Source organism: Chenopodium album, chromosome 25 (assembly GCF_948465745.1).
Source record: "Chenopodium album chromosome 25, dcCheAlbu1.1, whole genome shotgun sequence".
Taxonomy (NCBI): Eukaryota; Viridiplantae; Streptophyta; class Magnoliopsida; order Caryophyllales; family Amaranthaceae; genus Chenopodium; species Chenopodium album.
Genome location: NC_137858.1, coordinates 19877656 through 19897641, shown reverse-complemented (window position 1 = coordinate 19897641; position 19986 = coordinate 19877656). Strand labels below are relative to the sequence as shown.

General features: G+C 36.3%; 1 protein-coding gene across 1 annotated transcript; it reads left to right on the top strand.

Moving 5' to 3' along the window:
• The first annotated feature begins 673 nt into the window (after positions 1-673).
• Positions 674-10847, top strand: LOC145614458 (putative serine/threonine-protein kinase At1g01540). The gene is made up of 7 exons (XM_081669514.1): positions 674-1585; positions 7929-8033; positions 8220-8342; positions 8429-8599; positions 8714-8843; positions 9049-9258; positions 10406-10847. Exons 1-7 carry the CDS (start codon positions 936-938, stop codon positions 10568-10570), a joined length of 1554 nt encoding a protein of 517 aa, XP_081525640.1. The 5' UTR covers positions 674-935; the 3' UTR covers positions 10571-10847.
• The last annotated feature ends 9139 nt before the right edge of the window (positions 10848-19986 follow it).

Genomic DNA, 19986 nt, shown 5'->3' with positions numbered 1-19986 from the left:
AGAAAGTGTTTAATTGTCTAAATGTTTTTCGTGGTTTTAACAATTATATTTCGATAGCGAGCCACACCACCTATGCGGGTTAAGAAATAGCCAATGCTAACAATCTTGCCAACACAAAACAAAAGTCTAACAAAACTATATACGATCTCAACAATACATTTAATTTCAAACAAAAAGAGTACACAACCTAAGAGTGCATTTATCATCTTTCCTTTATAAGCAACACATCTACATTTTGATGTATATTACTCCCTCCGTTTTTAAATACTTGCTCCACTTTCCATTTGCGGCCATTTTTAAATATTTGCTCCATTTCTTTTTTTAGAAAGCTCTTACAATATTTAATTAATTTCTCTCACTTGGTGGACCCAACATATATTCTCTCTCTTCCAATTCTCTCTACTACTTTTGCCTTTTACATTCTTTAAGTTTTCCACCAACCCCACTACTTCCTTATTTTATTATTTCCTCCAATTTCTCCTAAAACTCCGCGCATGTAGAAATGGAGCAAGTATTTAAAAATAAAGGGAGTAGAAATTTATTAGCATGAGTACACATGACACTATATGAATCCGTGGTCAGCCCGTTTCTATACTAGGAGCGCAATTTTAGTGGGACAACACAAAAATTAAAAAAAAAAAAAAAAAAAAAAGACGAAACAAAGTGGAGGTATCTTTAACTTCATCTGTCCCATCAAACCAGCTACTACTCCCACTCTCTCTCTCTCTACTCAACCCCAAATTTTGCACTCTTCTCTGTTTGTTTACTGAATTCCTCCACTCCACTCCACTTTCTCACTACATTTAACTTCCTATGATTCTCCGTCCTCTTTCTTACTACACTTTGATCCTCCATTAAACATGCAATATTACAAAAAAAATAAAAAAAAACTCTAATAAAAAGTTAAGTTACTTTGTGAAGCTTAGTAAACAATAATGACTTCTTTTCTAAACAATGAACTTTCCAAAAAAACATCAATTTTCGGGTTAAGATTATGGGTTGTGTTAGGCATTTGTGTTGGAGCTGGAATTGTCCTCTTTCTCTTCTTTGTATCTCTTTGGTTCTTCTCAAGGCGCAACAACAATAAACTAAAAAACGCCCAAATTAATGTAATCAGAAGCAACAGCAACAGTAAAAATGTCAATTACAAACCCACAATTCCAAGCATATCCAAAGAGATAACCGAAATTCAGGTGGAAAACCCAGCACGAGCTGCATTGCCAGACCCTGCGTCGGAGTCTGGTGGGTCGAACTCGAACCAAAGGTTGGTGGTGCGTTCACAGATTGAGGAGGGTCCAATTGGGCATCAAAGAATTCACATTGAAATTGGGAAGGATCACAGAATATCATACCCGGACCGAGGTGGCGGGTCATCGGTGTATGGGAGTGGGGAGCAAAATGGGTTATCGGGTCCGGAGGTTTCGCATTTGGGTTGGGGTCATTGGTATACATTGAGAGAGTTGGAGGAATCTACTAATGATTTTGCTGATGAGAATGTGATTGGTGAAGGTGGTTATGGTATTGTTTATCATGGTATTTTGGATGATAATACTCATGTGGCTGTCAAAAATTTGCTCAATAACAGGTTTAACTTCTCTCCATTTATTTATTTTGTTTAAGAAATAATAAAAAAAAAATTTGTCCTTTTTTTTTTGGCATTTTATGATGTCTTTGTTTATGTATATGGAATAGGAGATTCATATGGTTAGAAATTTAGAATAGTACAATCATTGGGAATAAGTCTTGGGTAACAACATCTCACATTATTTAATTCAAGCTATCGCAATAAATTATTATGAGATAGTGTTGCAGTATTTGGTTAGTTTGATTGTACATGATGTATGCCAATTAATTTAGTTGGTTGAACTCTTAAGATGGTACCTTATATAGAGATCGAATCTTGTCTACATTATCATAAATTGTGACTATTTTATAAGGGATTTTGAGTTGTTGGTCTTTTGAATTAGTTAGTCACATGTTCGAGTTCTCTTAATACCGCACAAAATTTATGGTAGTCGCGTCTGGAACCTTGTTTGATTTAAGAATTGGAGACAAGAAAAAAAATATTATATCATCAACTGATACGTTTATATTGATGTTAATTTGTCTTCTCTTTGTTTGTGGTCATGGTTTACTATTAAGAAATGGCCTCCTTGTTCATTACAAAAATAGCTTGTGGGATTTGAGTATTTGACACATGCTTTTATGTTATGTTGTTGGGTTGCAATATCAGGTAATAGAATGATGTACGGCAGCAGAATTGTGATGTTGTTACTTTCTTGTGGGTCTTCTTAGAATCTACTTCACTGTAAAGCATAGGTTTAATGTCAGTCCCTACATTTTGGTTTGGTGCATATATAACATACGAAGTATAAATTTGGAAAGACAAACTTTAAACATGAATAGGTGTACAATATATATTGTGCGGAGGTCTGAAGTTACTCTAAAATGAATATAATTTACCCTGTATCCCTACCTTATCCCTACCTTATAAAAAGTACAAAAGAACTCTTATGAATAGTGTGATGACTTTTTTACCCCTAAAAATGCTTATTTACCCATATACCCATTTATGTCATATTAACTATTATGCTTCCCTTATATATTTCTCTTAGCTTCTTTAGTCTTCCTTCCCTTCCAACGCTTAAAGTTATTTTTCTTCTATCTAATGTTAGAAGGCAAACCTATTTAACCTGATAATAGTTCTCTTCAAGGGGTGGGGGAATAGGTTGGATATAAACCACTTTGTTAATATTTTCATTAAAATGAAACAAGAAAAAAAAACACACACACAAACCCACCGAATTTAATTACCTCATCTCCTAATTAAACATTTTTTTTTGAAACTTTATCCGTTAGCTTTTAGCTGTAACATTTTAACTTTCACGCTTGTCAATACATAATTTCAATCTTTTGTATCTCAGATTATAGACATGTTAAAAACTCTAAAGATTAAATATTTAAAACATATATAAAAATCGAGATGAACCTAATAAAATCCCACATGAATATTATGCCCAACAAAAAAGGCAAAAAAAAATAAAGATCAATTTTTTTAAAAAAAAAAAAGAAAAGAAAAATATATATATATATATATATTTTCAAGCGTTGCAACTAAAAGTGACGTATGATGTATATTATAATTCACAACAAAAGCCATATTGCACCATAAAAAGCTTACAACTAAAAAGTGAATAGTGTATATATATTTTCAAGTGTTACATTCCCGTACCGACGCAAGGATATAGCTGTCAACAATTTATTTCTTAGTTTATGCATTCAAAAGCCTAGCCGGCAAATTTTTGGTGTCATGACAAGCTATTAGTCTATTACAACTCGACCATAAACATCGAATATATCGCACGCAACGCGTGCATAGGCTCCCCTAGTAAATAAAAAATTACCAACTTGTATTATTTTTATTTTTTTTTGTAATCACAAAAGCGAGTTTATATTAATCGATCAAACTTTTGTCCATAAGAATGTGTGGACTATAATTAACCCATACTTGCTCATCACCAAATGGAACGATCCTACTAGATGGTGAGCAACAAAATTTTCTTCTCGCTTTACATGAGACCATGCAACAAAATTGAACCAAGATAGAATCTAAATCAGAGAGAAAGAAGGTTCCTTTAGAGAGTTTAGTAACCACTGACTTGCAATCTGTCTCGGACATGAATTTGAGCCTGAACCTCTTAGCCAACTGAACAGCCCACACCAAAGCCTTGCATTCAACAATTTTGGGATCAAACCAGCCCCCGAGTCTGCCTTGCAGCAGCAGAAATCACGTCTCCCCTTTTTTTCCTGTCCACCCAGCCTTATCCACCCCCACCTCCACCTGCTACAGCATCACAGTTGACCTTCACGATCCCAGGGGGTTGTGGCTGACAAATTTTAGGACTGCTGTCTGTCTTCCCCATCCTCGAGCCATAGATCTTGCTGCTATATTTATTGAAGTCCCCAGTCAGACGGTTAACTCGATCCACAATGATTTTATGCGGTGTGTCCCTTCTGTTACAAATCATGTCATTTCGATGGTTCCAAATGTTCCACATAAACAAAACGCCCTTCTGCTTCACCTTCTCATCTGTGGCTTTCCAATTAACCACAAGGTCCTTGAAGGAGAGAGTATCACAGTCTTTGAGCATTACCTCGCACCCACATTTAACGCACAGATACCGAAAACTTCTGCACAAGAAAAGAGCATGACTAACAGTTTCATCTTCATCAGGACACCACGGACAGCAGGCTTCTTCAGTCATATGTCTGTATTTCAGTAAAGTACGCACAGGCAAAGTGTTTGTGCATACTCTCCAGGTGAAGTGATGGGCCTTAGGAGTGACCTTCAGCTTCCAAATATCCACCCAAGCCTGATGAAAGGCTTCCAAGTTGCATGATTTACCAAGCACGTATGCTGATTTCACCTAATAGAGACCATCATTGGAGAAAGGCCATGTAAGAACATCCCTTGGCTGCCTCTCACTAACCGGGATTGATAATATACACCTTGAATTACGCTCATTGAAGTTCTGCTGTATATTGTCATAATTCCATTCCCCTTTTCCTTCAACCCATCATTTCACAGACCTTCTCTAAATGCTCAATTCTGGCAGAAGTGATGAATTTCTCGTTCTCATCTGCTACCCAGGGATCTACCCATATACTTATGTTGTCACCAGTACCCACTCTCCAAATCAAGCCCTCTTTTAGCAGTGCTTTCGCAGTCCATATCCCACGTCAGGAATGACTACTAACCGGCCCCAAGGATGACTCCAAGAAATCAGACCTTGGATAGTACTTAGCCTGAAAACCGCGAGCTTACAAGGAAGAAGGAGTCAAGGAGCTGACAAAAGCCTCCAGGCCTGCCTTCCCAATAGAGCCAAATTGAAGACCTCCATATCCCGATACCCCATCCCTCCTAAACACTTCGGTGAACAGAGATAATACCAACTCTTCCAAAATCCAAATGCCCCACCTTTTAATCAATCAATCAACGCCTTAATCCCATAAGTGGGGTCGGCTATATGAACTAAATTTGATTATTCCTTGTAGTCATCGACATAAATCTTCCTCCTCCATCCCTTACGATCCAATGCTTTATCTCATTCAAATCCATATAGTTCATATCTTTCCTAACTCCTTCCAACCAAGTAATTTTCGGTCTCCCTCTCCCTCGTTTAACCCCTCCATGGTCCCACTCTTCCACTCTTCGAACCGGTGCACCCTCGGGCCTCGGGTCTCTGTCTTCGGCAATTTTCCCTTAGTTTATCTGCGATGCCTGCACACCTACGTTCTTGCGAATAACCTCATTTCTGATTCTATCTCTTAGAGTGTTTCCACACATCCACCTTAACATGCACATTTCCATAACCTCTATCTTTTTAATGAGCTTCTTCCTAGAGGCCAACATTCTGTACCATAGAGAGCAACACTAGCCTTATGGAAGTAGAATTTTCCCTTCGATTGTAAAGGAGTGCTTTGGTCACATAACACTCCCGTGGCCGCTCTCCATTTAAGTCACCCCGACTTAATCCTTTGGGCCACGTCTTGATCAATGTCACCATTCTTAAATGGAGAGCGGCCATGGGATTCTTCTGGATGATCGACCCAAGATACTTAAAATATTCACTCATCGTCAAATCCTTTCCATCCAAACTCACCACTTCATTGCTTGCTTAGTTTAAAAAAGCGCGCCTGAGGCGCGCCTAGGCGCAAGGCGCAGCTAGGCGCCAGTTTGTGGGCTTTTTCCAGGCGAGGCACAGGGTCCCCTGGAAGGCACTCCAAAGGCGCGCTTTTGTGCGCTTTTTTGCCAGGCGCAAGGCGCAGCTAAGGCGCGCTTTAATGACTTGAGGCGCAAGTCAGTTTTAAAATTCAAAAAAAAAAAAAAAGGTCACGTGATATATAGAAGAAGAAGATAGAAACTTATAGAAGAAGATAGAAATAATAATTAAAATAAAAAATAGAAAGTAAAAGAAGATAGAAGAAGGGAATTAGATCGACATTTGAAAGAAGAGAGAGAAGTCAGAGAACTTGAGAAGCAAACCCTACCTTGGCTGCCATCTCCACTCGCCAGCGATCTGCCGGAGCTTCTGCCGCCACCTATCACCGGTAAGTTTCTCTTCTTTTTCCTTCTCTCTTTTTTTTTTCCTTTCTTTTTTCCCTCTTCTTTTTACTGTTCTTCTGCACTTCTTCTCTGTTTCACGTTTATTTTTCTCCCTCTTTTCTTTCTATTCTTCTTTTCTTCAATATTTTTGATGTCAAAGTTTAAAAGTCTTTTCTTTTCTTCAATAATCTGAGTAATTATTTGCTTATAATGTCAGTAGCTTAGTACTTAAAAGCTACTTATGTCAGTAGCTTATGTGTGCGTATTATTACTTACAGTATGAGTATATTGCACATATTTTCAGATTATTGATGGATGGAAATACATCATCGGGGTCGGATACTATGGATCCGGCAAGGAAATATGCAACACCGGATCCTAACCATCATAACAATTGGACATGTAAGTTTTGTAATGGAACGTTTAAGGGAGGGGTCTATCGTATGAAGAAACACTTGGTTGGAGGTTTTCGCAATGCCAGAAAGTGCAATGCATGTCCACAAGCGGTGAGGGAAGAAATCCAACAATTTATGATGAAAAAGGCACAATTTAGGATGACAATGAGTATAATGAGGGTGATGAGTATGATTTGGATTAGGTTATTAGGATTATTCTAGTACTTAGGGGCTTAGGGCAAAAAAAGAAGAGCTTGGAGGACCAAGTTTGCATTTCTTACCCTCTTTTCTTTTCATTATGTCATGTTTTAGACTATTACCGTCTTTTTTAATATGAACTATGCTTTATTATGTCATTTATGCATTTATAATATGATTATATGTTATTTTGAATATTATATATGATCTAGTTTTCAAAAATGAAAGTTTTAGAAAATTTAGTGCGCCTCACCACCTCAAGGCGTGCGCCTTCGCCTTGCGCCTTGCGCCTAGGCTCCGGGGACATAGTGCGCCTCGGTGCGCCTTGCGCCTCTTAAAACTAAGATTGCTTGACCCCATCTGAGTATTAAAGCGACATACCAAATATTCAGTCTTACTCCGACATAGCTTAAACCCTCTAGATTCCAACCTTTGCCTCCATTGCTCCTACTTGGCATTAACCCCATCTTTAGTTTCATCCACCAAAACGATATCATCTACGAACAACATAGACCATGGAACTTCATCTTGATCTGCTCTAGTTACTTCATTAGAACCATTGTAAAAAGAAAGAGGCTTGATGTAGACCCTTGATGCAATTCAATTGATGCCCCAACCTTTTAATGTAAAAAAATAAAAAATAAATTAGAAAAAGAAAAAGGTATAAATGTTAAGACTACCCAAACTCCCAAAGTAGTTTATATATTTACCTAAACCGGCTATAAGTTATTCCAAAACTAGACATTCTACAGTAAAATTGATGTACACCCGATGCACTCAAATGTTTTTGTATTACAAATTAGTGGTATGTTATGTTATTTCCTTATTTGGTTAGGGTCTTGTTTGTTAATTATGTATTTTGTCAAACATAAGCAGACTTGTTTAATATTATTATTTTATATGACTTAACACTGCACAAGATTCCACCGGATAATGCATATAGATCATTATAAAATAAGTTGACACGAGTATATTGTAAACCCTTTATTTCCATATAGATTTGTAGTTACTTTGGATGATTATTTGTCAATTAACAGTTTAGAGCTAGTATAATGTATGTTAAATCATGTATCTACTCTTTATTTATTTATTTTATTTTTATTTTTATTTTTATTTTTATTTTTATTTTTATTTTTATTTTTATTTTTATTTTTATTTTAATATAATTAATATACAGTACTGCAATTCTTTTTAATCTTGAGACTCTCTCCCATTGGCGTTTCTTTCAGAGGTCAAGCAGAGAGGGAATTCAAAGTTGAGGTGGAAGCAATTGGACGTGTTCGTCACAAGAATTTAGTCAGATTGCTGGGTTATTGTGCTGAAGGAGCTCATAGGTGCATATATTATGGTCACGTATTGTGTGTTATAAGTCATCGGATCAGATTTTTATTAACCTAATGTCCTAATGCATAGTTTAGTCGAGCCTTTTTGCCTCATGCACCGATATCATTTCTGTAAAATTTAGTTTATCCAAGTACTATGATGATTAATGTAATATTTTGTGGCTGTTTTTTGTATAGGATTCTCGTATACGAGTATGTAGACAATGGAAACTTGGAGCAATGGCTTCATGGAGATGTGGGACCTTTCAGTCCTCTTACATGGGAAGCTCGCATGAATGTTCTGATTGGGACAGCCAAAGGGTAAGTAAGTGTGCTGTCAATATTGCTCAGAAAGCTGTGCTTTTATCTCCTGCTGATTTTGATCAGAAACTAATGAATGACTGTAGATTGACTTACTTGCATGAGGGCCTTGAGCCTAAAGTTGTTCACCGGGACATTAAGTCAAGTAACATATTGCTTGATAAACAATGGAACCCAAAAGTGTCTGATTTTGGCCTAGCAAAGCTCCTGGGATCGGAACGGAATTATGTGACAACGCGTGTGATGGGGACTTTCGGGTTAGTTCTTAATTTCTTATATTAGGAAGTGTAAATTAAACTTGTCGGTCACTTCAGTCATCCATGTTAATTCATTAAAAATAAGGAGTAACCAAATTTCGATATTTTTTGTAGCTATGTTGCTCCAGAATACGCTAGTACAGGTATGTTGAATGAAAGAAGTGATGTGTATAGCTTTGGCATTCTTCTAATGGAGCTAATATCTGGGAGAAACCCTGTGGATTATAGCCGGCCGCCGGGAGAGGTTAGTAATATATTTTTTCAAACATGCTATAACTGATTGCATTGGCAATAATTTTAGGATTCCTCAAGATGTCCACATTATTTTCTTCAGATCTTTCTAAAATTAATTATTTTAATAACCCTGCATATGTGTAGATGCTCTGTGTTGGTTCAGAGCAACCTGCTTCATTGTTTATTAGTCACTAAGTTTTTGGCTGAACTTATAGGTGAACCTAGTTGATTGGCTTAAGCAGATGGTTTCAAACCGAAATGCAGAGGGTGTGTTGGATCCAAAATTACCAGAGAAGCCTTCTTCAAGAGCATTGAAGCGTGTCCTGCTGGTATCTTTACGTTGTGTAGACCCAAACGCTCAAAAGCGTCCGAAGATGGGTCATATAGTGCACATGCTGGAAGCTGAAGAGCTTCCTTTCCGTGAAGTGAGTTTGCAGTCCCTTACCTTGTCATATTGTTAGTAGAGTTATTCCTGAGTCTGCATGTATCAAAATAATGGGTAAAACTAGTGAGCTAGCTGAACGAAACCCAAATTGATATTAACTGACAGCCAATTTGACCTGATACTATGATCTAAACCCAAACTTGTACCCAACCTAATATTAATCAACAACTAATTTTACCTGACCCAACAACATTCTAAACCTGATTAGGACCAGACCTAACAATGATCAACTACAGTATGAGCCTAAACAGGACCCAACCTGATTAAAATCTAAAACTGGTTATAACTCTACACCGCTAATTCTTGACCAATGGTCACTCGTAACCCAAATTTATCCTCCGACCCTCTATTAACCCGACTCAAACCAACTAGACCTATTTTAAGTTTTAACCCAACCCAAAACAAGAAATAAGTTCAACTAAAGTTTACCTTACCCTTTTTTTTTTTCTTTTTTTTTTGAATAGCAAGTAACTGAAGTTGAATTTGGTTAATTTCTTTACTTAAGTATGTTTCATATTTGGATTAGCAACATACTAATACCTTTAGTTCAAATCTTATATCTCGTGTTCGAAATTTTATAGGTTTAAGAGCATGTTAATTAATAATACTTGGTTGATATATGGATTGCATAATTATATAGGTTCAACTTGACCCCACATGATACTGATCCTACCTAAACTTGACTCGATGTGATATTGTTCCTACCCAAATTTGATCCAAGCCCAACAATAACCCGACTTGAAGTTTATTTGACCAAATAATTGTGTCAGGGTCTTACCCAAATGAAACTCAAACCTGAATTTATATGCCTTAATTCTGCCCCAAGCCTGACTCAACACACCTGGACCCCAAATTGAATCGCACCTAAATTTGTCTTGCACCGAATCCAACCAGCCCTCATATGAATAAATGAATTGACTTGACCTAAAGCTGAACCTGACCTAGAGGCTGGATTGAGCTGAATCATACCCTACCTGAATTCTCGAATAGATAGCTATATGTTTCCTCTAATTATCATCAAAGATTTTGCTCTCAGATTTTCATCATTTCCTTTACTGTATACACTACTAGGAATTTTTATCTTATTAAGCTAGCATGATAGTGTATTCTTCATATGTTTGATACAGGACCGTAGAACTTCACGAGATCATGGAATATCCGGTCATAGTACCGCAAGAGGTAGGATGATGAATAATCGAGTAATTGAATCAGGAGACAGTAGCGGATATGAAAGTGGTGTGTCAATTCCTAGATTGCCATGGAGAAAGGAAGAAACCGTAGAAGAGCATTGAATTTTTGTGGTTTGTATAGCGAGCTGTTAGATGTTTGGTTTCCACTAATGCAGCAGTTCCACACGAATTTCACCTCATGTACATATGCCTGTAGGATCCGTATGCAACTATGCAAAATTGAAAATCTGTATGTTTCCAGATCATCACTTTCTGTTGCTTTAGTTGCTTCTTGCTTGCTTAGTTATTATTATTATTAAATCACATTAAGGGGGAAAATGTATATATACCATTATACAATGCAGCATAGTACTATTAATGATGGTTAACCTTTGTTTTCCTTTATTATTTGGGATTTGAGAACATTATGATCGATCACCATTAACCAGCTCATGACTAATACAACATGCCATCGTCTCTGACCACCATCTACCTCGTCAACATCATCCACCATATTTTTCTTCCATATCTACTGTCAACATCAATACATCATCTACCTTCTCCAATGTCAGCACCATATCTTCAAGGACGAAATTAGAAAATGGTGGATAATGTTGATGATGAATATTTGTTTAAAAGAGTACAATTCCTATCTCTACTAATCACAATTTAGATTTGTAGTCGATGGTCCATTCGACATCAATATTAGTAACCAACTTTAGAGTTGAATTGGAAATGCATGATCAAAACTCAAGACGTATCGAATTTTGGAAGGCTGAGATTCTCCTCTCTCTTACTTGGATGATGGTTTCAGCGGTGGAGCTTGACTTTTAAGGTGAGATGTATGGGGTTGAGGCCTAGCTGGCTGAACACCGTGCTAGGACTTCTTAACCATGTTAATGGGTTGTTGTGTAGGCAAACACTCGCAACGCCCGGCCACACTTCCATCTCAAAATTCCAATGCCTAATAGAATGGAGAGAAGAAAGAGGAAGTAACATATGAGGAAACAACATGATGATTAATTGGCTTACGTAGCCTTAACGCTTTGTTAAAATAACAAATATTGAAGGAAAGGAAGGGGAGAGAACTAGGAGGAAGGGAAGGGGAAAGAAAGGGAGGGGGAGGTGAATTCCATTTTCCCTTCAAATCTCTCTAATTTTAGAGGAATTATGTGTTAGAGTGAAAATATTTTCCCACATGGAAAGATTAAGATTTGTTGGATATCTTTATTAACTTGATTGTGCCATGTATAATTGGTTTGGGCCTTGATTGGGCTTTGGTTATGGCTACATTGGTTGATGATTGGTAGTATACTTATCAAAATATTTACTAATCATAGACTAGCACGTGGCAAACGAGCGCTTAGTTAAGCAGTTTAACATTGCCGGCCATGTTAATTTAATAATTTATTTTTTTAATTAATTAAATTGATATTTTCGGATAAAATTGTATGACAGTTATTTTGTGATAAAACTAATTGTCATATTGATCTCTACAAATTGATTTTTTTGGCAGTGTCAAAATTCAGTTTTTATCTTCTTCTTTCTCGTTCAGCGTTTCCACAAATTTCATGTCCATGAAGAATGGAAAATTATGATGTGTTTTCATTCTAAGTAGTAGGAGAATTATAGGGGTAAATTAGCATAGTTATCCCCTACAACATTAAATGGAAGAACTAATATTTTCCTAAGGACAGAGTAAACTCTTCCTATTTTTTTAAAGTTAGATTTCTTTTACAGAATTTTTGTATTTTATTAACATTATGTTTATTAAAGGGAGAGGGAAAACGGATCCCTCCCTCTCCTTTTCCTTCCTTCCTCCAATCTTTTACCCAAACAAGAGAATTTGCTCCCCTCCCTTTCTCTTCCATTCTTTTCCTTTCATATTCTTCCATCCAAACAAAGTGTAAGAGTAACCTTTGATTTTGAAATATGCATCGAATGAGTTGTCTTGCTTTACTTAGCTCTTAGAAAGACCACTAGTGCAAAAGTATAATTTCACTTATAAAGTGATGGTTTCTAGTGCATTATTTAATAAATAAAATTAAGAGAGTACAACGTTTTATATCCCATGTAGAAGTCATGGATAAATATAAAAACCCTATAACTTTCTCCATATGTGAACTCAAGGAATATATGTTTTAAGAATTTCTGTTTGTATCCTTTTATACTTTACGCGACTATACATTTAATAATTACTCACACATGCAAAGCAAACGACGAATAATAAATAATTTTCAGTTTATATTTTGAATAATTAGTGAGCATCAATAATATTTTATGAATAATCTTCCTTGTTTAGGACCTGCATAAATTGCACTATTGTTACTTTGGTGCATAAAAGCACATGCTGCATAAAACACATAAAAGATTATAGTTCCTTTCTTTAGTAACTCGTGTATAGATATAAAGTAATGTTATGAGTCAACCAGTTAAACATTATTGTGAAATATAAAGGAAACATTGCCCGCAACAACACCAATTATGACAAAGGTGTGTGTAGTAGTACAACCTTTCGAGGGTGCACTCAACATCACAAACTATGCACTTGGTTGCACATAACAACGTAAATGACATGAGCGAAATTTAGATTTCTTATGAAAGTGAAATCGTAAATATTTTTAATGCTTTTTTATTTAACTATATTTTTGTTTGATTCCATTCTACTTAACTTTCCATCTCATGTAATTAAGTAAACTTTAAATTGAATTATTTCAAAAAGTTTTCGCCATTATTTTCTATCGTTTGTTTTTTTCAATTACTTTTTTTTACATCTCATGTGATAATTGACTTAGTTTTTCTTCCATTATAATTAAATTTTTTCCTTTTAAATTATTCTCTCTCAACCTCCACAATTTAAGTGTTGTACATCAAAAACAAGAAAATCAATTTGGCATATCCTAAAATCCAATTCTAAAATTATTTTTTGAATTAAGTATTTAAAATCATTTTGAGGACCGGGGTTTGGTATTAGAAAGTTACCTATGTATTCTGAAATCTTATAGAATAAAGGTATTTAAATGATTTTTTTTTTATTTATCAATTTAGTATTTAACTAAGTGGAAAGGGAAAGGAAACTAGTCAATCATGTGAGATCGATATTAGAAAAAGTAATTGGAGAAGTGAACAAAGGAAAATAATAGCACAATATTTTTTTTAAGGAATCCGCTTAATAAAATGGTGGAGGATAAGAAATGCTTAAATGAAAAAAATAAATAGAAGTCAAGGCTAATTTAGTCATGCATTATGAAAAATCATATAAGTTTTAATAATGTTTAAAAAATTATATAAAATAATAAAGATTCCACTTTTTTACATGGAACCTTAGTTCATTAGTGTCTTTATGCTAATACGTGCACCAATTACTTAGTTTGTGTTGTAAACCGCACCCTTAAAAGATTGTGCTACTACACGCACCTTTATCAAAGTTGGTGTTGTTGCAGCCAATTTTTCCAAATATAAATGATCTATACAAAGATAATAACACATCTTTTCCTTGATAATTAATGCAACATCATTTAAATCATACTGCTCAATTCATATCTAACATTTAATTTCATGGTTCTTAATAAATTAAACATGTATATGTAGACACCTAAAAATGTCTCCCTAACCAAAACTCAATGATGAGTAATCCTTTCACTGCCATTTGGTCTTGGTTGCCTATTGGATCAGGCGAACACTTGAGTTTTGCTTATAAATTCAAGCTATTTTAGCCTTTCAAATAGCCTAAACATTGTTTTCCAACTCCAAATTCCACAAATTTTAACCTATTTCCTTTTTTCTTAATTGAGATAAAAAAACTGAGAGAATTCTTACTTTGTTGCTTCATAATTATTAAGTAAATCTTACATAGCTGGATAACTCTTGAAATAAGATTTCAAATGATGTATCATAAGCCAAGTTATGATTTGAAATGATAAAGATATGATCAAAACACTAAATTCGGTCTATAACCGACACTCATACAATATTTTGACCATATCTTAAAATATAGAAATGCTATTGACCCGGATTTAATTAGGTTCAGCTTTATAGTGGTGTGTTATTTGCCTTAATCCGCGTTTGGGATCAAAAGTAATGATGTAAACAAAAATCGTAAAAACAACAATGTAGAGCGACATACCAAAAACTGGTGTGGCGTTTCGCACACACAAAGTGACACAACGTGTTGCGCTGCACTGCTGAACCAAATCAACATATTTAGGGATGACTGTATTAAATTGCATCAAGAAGACATATTTCACCTGTATTGGCCTCAACTTGCTTTTTATTGCGACATGTATTATTTCAATCCCAAATGACATGCAAACAAAAATTCAATTTGCACTGGAGTAATTAAGTTAAGTAAGTTGAATTTTAATGAACGTATAATTTGATAAATATTATGGTCACTTGATTTAACAGTAAAATTAATGAGATCCTAACCGGTTGTCCATAATTACCTTAGTAGTTGTGTAATCGAAATATCAATCTTGTATAACATAAAACATCATGATCATAAAAATAAGAAAATTGTTACTTAAAAATACCATCATAAAAATGGAAAAAAAATAAAAAACTCACCACCACGTACTTAATACTTTTCGTAAAAGAAATTTGTTAGTTCCCATATTTTTTTTAATAAAATATCTCATTGATTTTCGTGCTAAAACTTGTTATCGAAATGCCTCATTTTGCGTGTATCACATAAATCGAGTTATTTTTTAGTACGCAAAAAGACATTTCTAATATTTTTTGTCAATTTTGGCCGCAATAAGACATTATGACCTCAAATAACCCCAAAAACCTCTAAAAAACCAATGTGTGGTTCCTACAGGTACCTGTATGATGCACATCGTACAAATCATCTTTAAAAAAAAGTGGAAAGAACATACAATAATAGAAAAGTAATGAATAAATAGCTATAGTGAAAAGAACATACAATTAAAAACTAATGAACATATATCTAGAGTAAAAAGAACATATTTCCACCAAAAAAGAGTGAAAATAACATATGTCCATGTTATTTGATTGTCACTGTAATGTACTTTTACTTGTGACATAACGTTCATTATTGCTTATTGAGAAGGAAATTTTGATATTTACTACCAGCGAAACTGTAGACACCTAAAAATGTCTCCCCAAAACCAAACCCGATGATGAACAACCTTTCATCGCCACTATTGGTCGGGTTCAGCATTTAATCTCGAGAGTGCTTAAAAAAATCGTATTTGATTAAATTCGTATTTTCGAACAGTCCATGGATTAGTCTTGATGATTGGTAAAAGCATAGTTTTAATTTCAGCCCAAACCTCTTTTTTATTTTATTGTTTTATTATTTTTGGCCCAAACCTTTTATTTATTTCTTTTTACTTAATTTCTTATTTTAGCCCAAATAATAATAAATTCAGAAAATGGCCCGAAATTATCAATCGGCACTTGAAATGCTGAACGAAATTAGGGTTAAAAAATGAATTTAGACGGAAAAACAGACGAAAAAGGTCTCGCGTCACGGCAAAAAATTCCCGTGTCACGAGAAACTCTCCCGTCTGACGGTGAGAATTCCCGTGACACAGGAAAACTGCTATGACACGAGGGGTTTTCGTGTCCTTTCCGCGTAAACCCTAACGCGTTTTCTTCCCCGTTCACCATATTTATTTCCCGCGTCACACAAAAGTACACCGTGACACGAGAATATTTCCCGTCTGACGGTGGAGTTTTCCGTGTCACGGTACACTTTGCCGTGTTGCAATATACTTTTTTAGGGTTTTTATCTTTTTAGGGTTCCGTGTGTTCCCTCGGCACATTTTTTTTCTATAAATACCCCCTCATTTCTGATGTACGGGGCATCAATTAACTCTCTCATTTTCTCTTCCATGCTCTAGCCTAAACACTAGCCTACCCTTCTCTCTCAAAATACCTTCCTTAAGCACTCCAAGGAGTCCGTACTTTACCCGAGGTTCTATCCTTAAACCACGGCGTGAAAGGTAGAACTGTTTGTGGGTTTGGCCCCAAATCAATTCTCTTTAATTTAATTTAATTCTATTTTAATTATTGTTTTATTAATTTTCCTTGAATTTACTAACGCGTTTATTGTTTTTATAGTAGCAAGCAAACAAAATCAAAGTAAGGAATCATGTTCCTTTTATTTATATTATTTTTCTAACGATTTTTATATTGTTGGATTTATTGTTAAATTGCTTCCAATATTAATGTTGATTTCTATTATATTGATCACCATATTGCATGTTTAAAGGGAATATGTAATTGAATATAACGCCTAATAAGATAATTTGGACAACCGGTTTAGGTTCCTTTAATCTTATTATTAAATCAAAGTGATCACCAATATTTTAGAATAATGTGTGCATTAATATTCAACCAATTTAGCATAATAATAGTTTGGAGCAAATTGAATATTATTTGTATGCCTTTGAGATCGCAGGAATGCTTTTCACTATAAGAATTGAGTAGAGGCCAATACGGACGAATGTGACTCCATGACTCACTTCGTACCATCATCCCCGATCCTCCTTTAGTGGTTCCGAACCATATGGAGTTAGTAATCTCATGGATTATGAATGGGGTGTAACCTTCACGGGTCAATCGTTGTTGCCTTCGTTGTCCCTTTAATCGTGGTTGCCTTTTATGATCCGTGAACGGTTTACAAGTTCCTTAAAAGCTTGTTGGTGGCTCCCTAATTTCCTTGTCCCTATTCGTTGTCCCTAATCGTATATGTCAATTCCCACTTCTTATGAGTGCCAAGCATATTCACATCATGCTTTGATGTAGGCGCACTTCAAACGACGCCTACAATTTGGCGACTCCACTGGGGAGGATTCTTGGTTATTTATCGATTTGAGTGATCAGTATTTAATTAAGATGAGTAGATGAGACTTGAAAGATTCTTGAAAAATATTCCTCTGATTAATTTGGCATTTTTGCATAAGCATAGGCGTTTTAACGTCGCATTTAGATCTGTCCCGTAGGAAAAATTGAAAAACTTGATTGCGTACGAAGAAAAACAGGGCACTAGTCAGATTTTCTGACTGTTGTGTCACGGCAGAATATGCCGTGTCACGGTGCAGTTCACCATCTGGCGGTGGGCAGCACCGTGACACGGTGCTCATTGCCGTGTCACGGCAGTCCTTAAATCAGTCCGATGGCTTATTTACTCTTCTCACGTATAGTCAGCTTCCTTCGGTTTTTCTGAAAAACCGTATGTGTTCTACATACGTCTTACCGTAGGGGGATTTAAGCTCTATCAACCCAAAAACGCTCATGGCAATAAGGGTTCATTCGATATTAAATCCACCCAAACCATGGAGTCGAGTTCGATTTCATCACGAACTCGCGGAGCCGCCCGTTGGCATACACCCTTAAGGGAGGCTGTCTTGCTAACGCGTCCAAACTCTTAACCATGGTACCCTTTTGACACCCAAAGCTTGACCATAGTCGAACATAGAACTTGACCTTAGGTTGAGAACTTTTTGCATCATCGTGACTAAATGCTACGTGGTTTATTTGGTGCTAACCCTCATGTGTTTGTTCATTTTGTTTTTGGACTAACCTATGACCGAGGGTTTTTATTTCCACTTAGTAATTAGTACGGACCATAAAATCGATTAAAATCTGGAAAAACGTCACAAAAAGGCCTGGAACTGAGCACCGCTTCACGGCAGAAATTGTCGTGACGCGGTGAACAGTGCCGTGACACGGGGCTGTCCAGCGTCTGACGGCAGTCAGCACCGTGATACGGTGCCCAGGAGAATGTCCCGTCAGTCCATTTTTGGTTCTTTGTGCGTACGTATGTGGTTTATGTGTCCAGTATAGCTGTACGGTCATAACACGTGTCCATAACCTCACTTAATCACTCACAAGTCATGTCGAGTTCACACACTTTTCTTTGAGTCATGCACTATTTTGTTCGTGACTGTACATTAGGAAAGTCTTGCGTTTTTTTCCGTTTTTTTAGGAGTAAGTCGGATGGTATCCTCCCATACATGCTTCTTTGTTTTCAAACTTTATTTTTCTTTCCCTTCTTATTTTTCGGATGAGTCAAGGATGAGTCTAGTCATTAAAGGTGCGTTTGTTTCAATGTCACAGCACTTGGTCAAGAAGCAGGGGTAGACTGTTAAGGTTTGAGTCGCTACCTCAACAACCTCTTATACCTAAGAGGCGTACAAGAAAACCACCACAAGCATCCCCACAGAATCCATCTCCCATTTACTTTCAACCAATGGCCACTAAGGAAGATATGGAAAACATTAACCATGCCATCGACAGGTTGTCTACTATGATGGAAGCGCTCACTACCAGGGTTCACACGGCAGAGCAAAATAATCAAAGTAATGCCACTGTAGCTGCAATAGAAGAGAACAAATGAGTAAGATCTCTAAAGAGTTTACCTACGTAGAGCAACCTGTCACTTCTCTGAACATAAGGGACAGGCTTCCTGAGAAGTTTTCTACTGCTGACATTCCCAAGTTCAAGCCTACTGATAACCCTATGTTTCACTTGAAAGCTTTTTCTGCAACTATGGCTCTTAAGGGATTAGATGTGACACTCTTCCCTACTGTGTTCCCTCTTTCCCTGGAGTATGCCTGTCAACAATGGTTCTACTCTCTGGAATCCAAGCACGTTGCAACTTGGGAAGATGTTACTGAAAGTTTTATGAACCGTTACAAGTGTAACATCCAAACCAAGACTTCTGAACGTGAACTCTCCATTCTCAAACAGAAAGAGAATGAAGGCTTCACTACTTATTTAAGCAGGTTGAGGGAAACAGCTGCACTCTTGGTGGATCCTCCCAAGGAGAAAGAGATGGTTCGCCTGTTTATTGCAAATCTGACTCATAAGTATGAGCAACATTTGAAGTTTTTGCCTTTAAATACCTTCGAAGCTGTGTACGATATTGGGATCAATATCGAAGATGAACTGATGAAGACTGCTGGTAGCAATAACAACAGTAACAACAACACTTGGAAAAACAAGAAGAATGACAGTCCTTCTTCTTCGTCTTCCAAGCCCAATAATGCTACCAACAATATCAATATCAATGATGTGCTGGCTCTTAATGCTCCTCCTCAGAGATTCCAAAGGCCAAGGAGGGTTTATACGCCTTTGGGAATGACTTATGATGCTGCTTTTGATCGCTTGCATAGTCAAGGACAAATTATGCCAATTAGACCTTTTTCAGAACCTCGACCATAGAAAAGAACTACTAGCTATGACCCCAATGCTCATTGTAAGTTTAATCAAGGCAAAGGTCATACTACTGAGAAGTGTTGGAAGTTGAAGGATGCGATCCAAGACCTGATTGATGCTAATCAACTTCCTGTCCCTCCAGCGGGCAAGAAGCCTAATATTCAAACAGGTCCTCTTTCTGATGCTTTGTCTATCATGGGAGATGAGATCTCCTTTGATCCGTCAATACTCATTTAACTTGTGGATGAACCTTTACCAGAAGTTGTTTTTATTTCAAGCTGTGAAGAAGTTAACGGAATTTGGGATAGCGATTATGAAGACGTCTATCTCAAAGATATAGTTTGTTCATC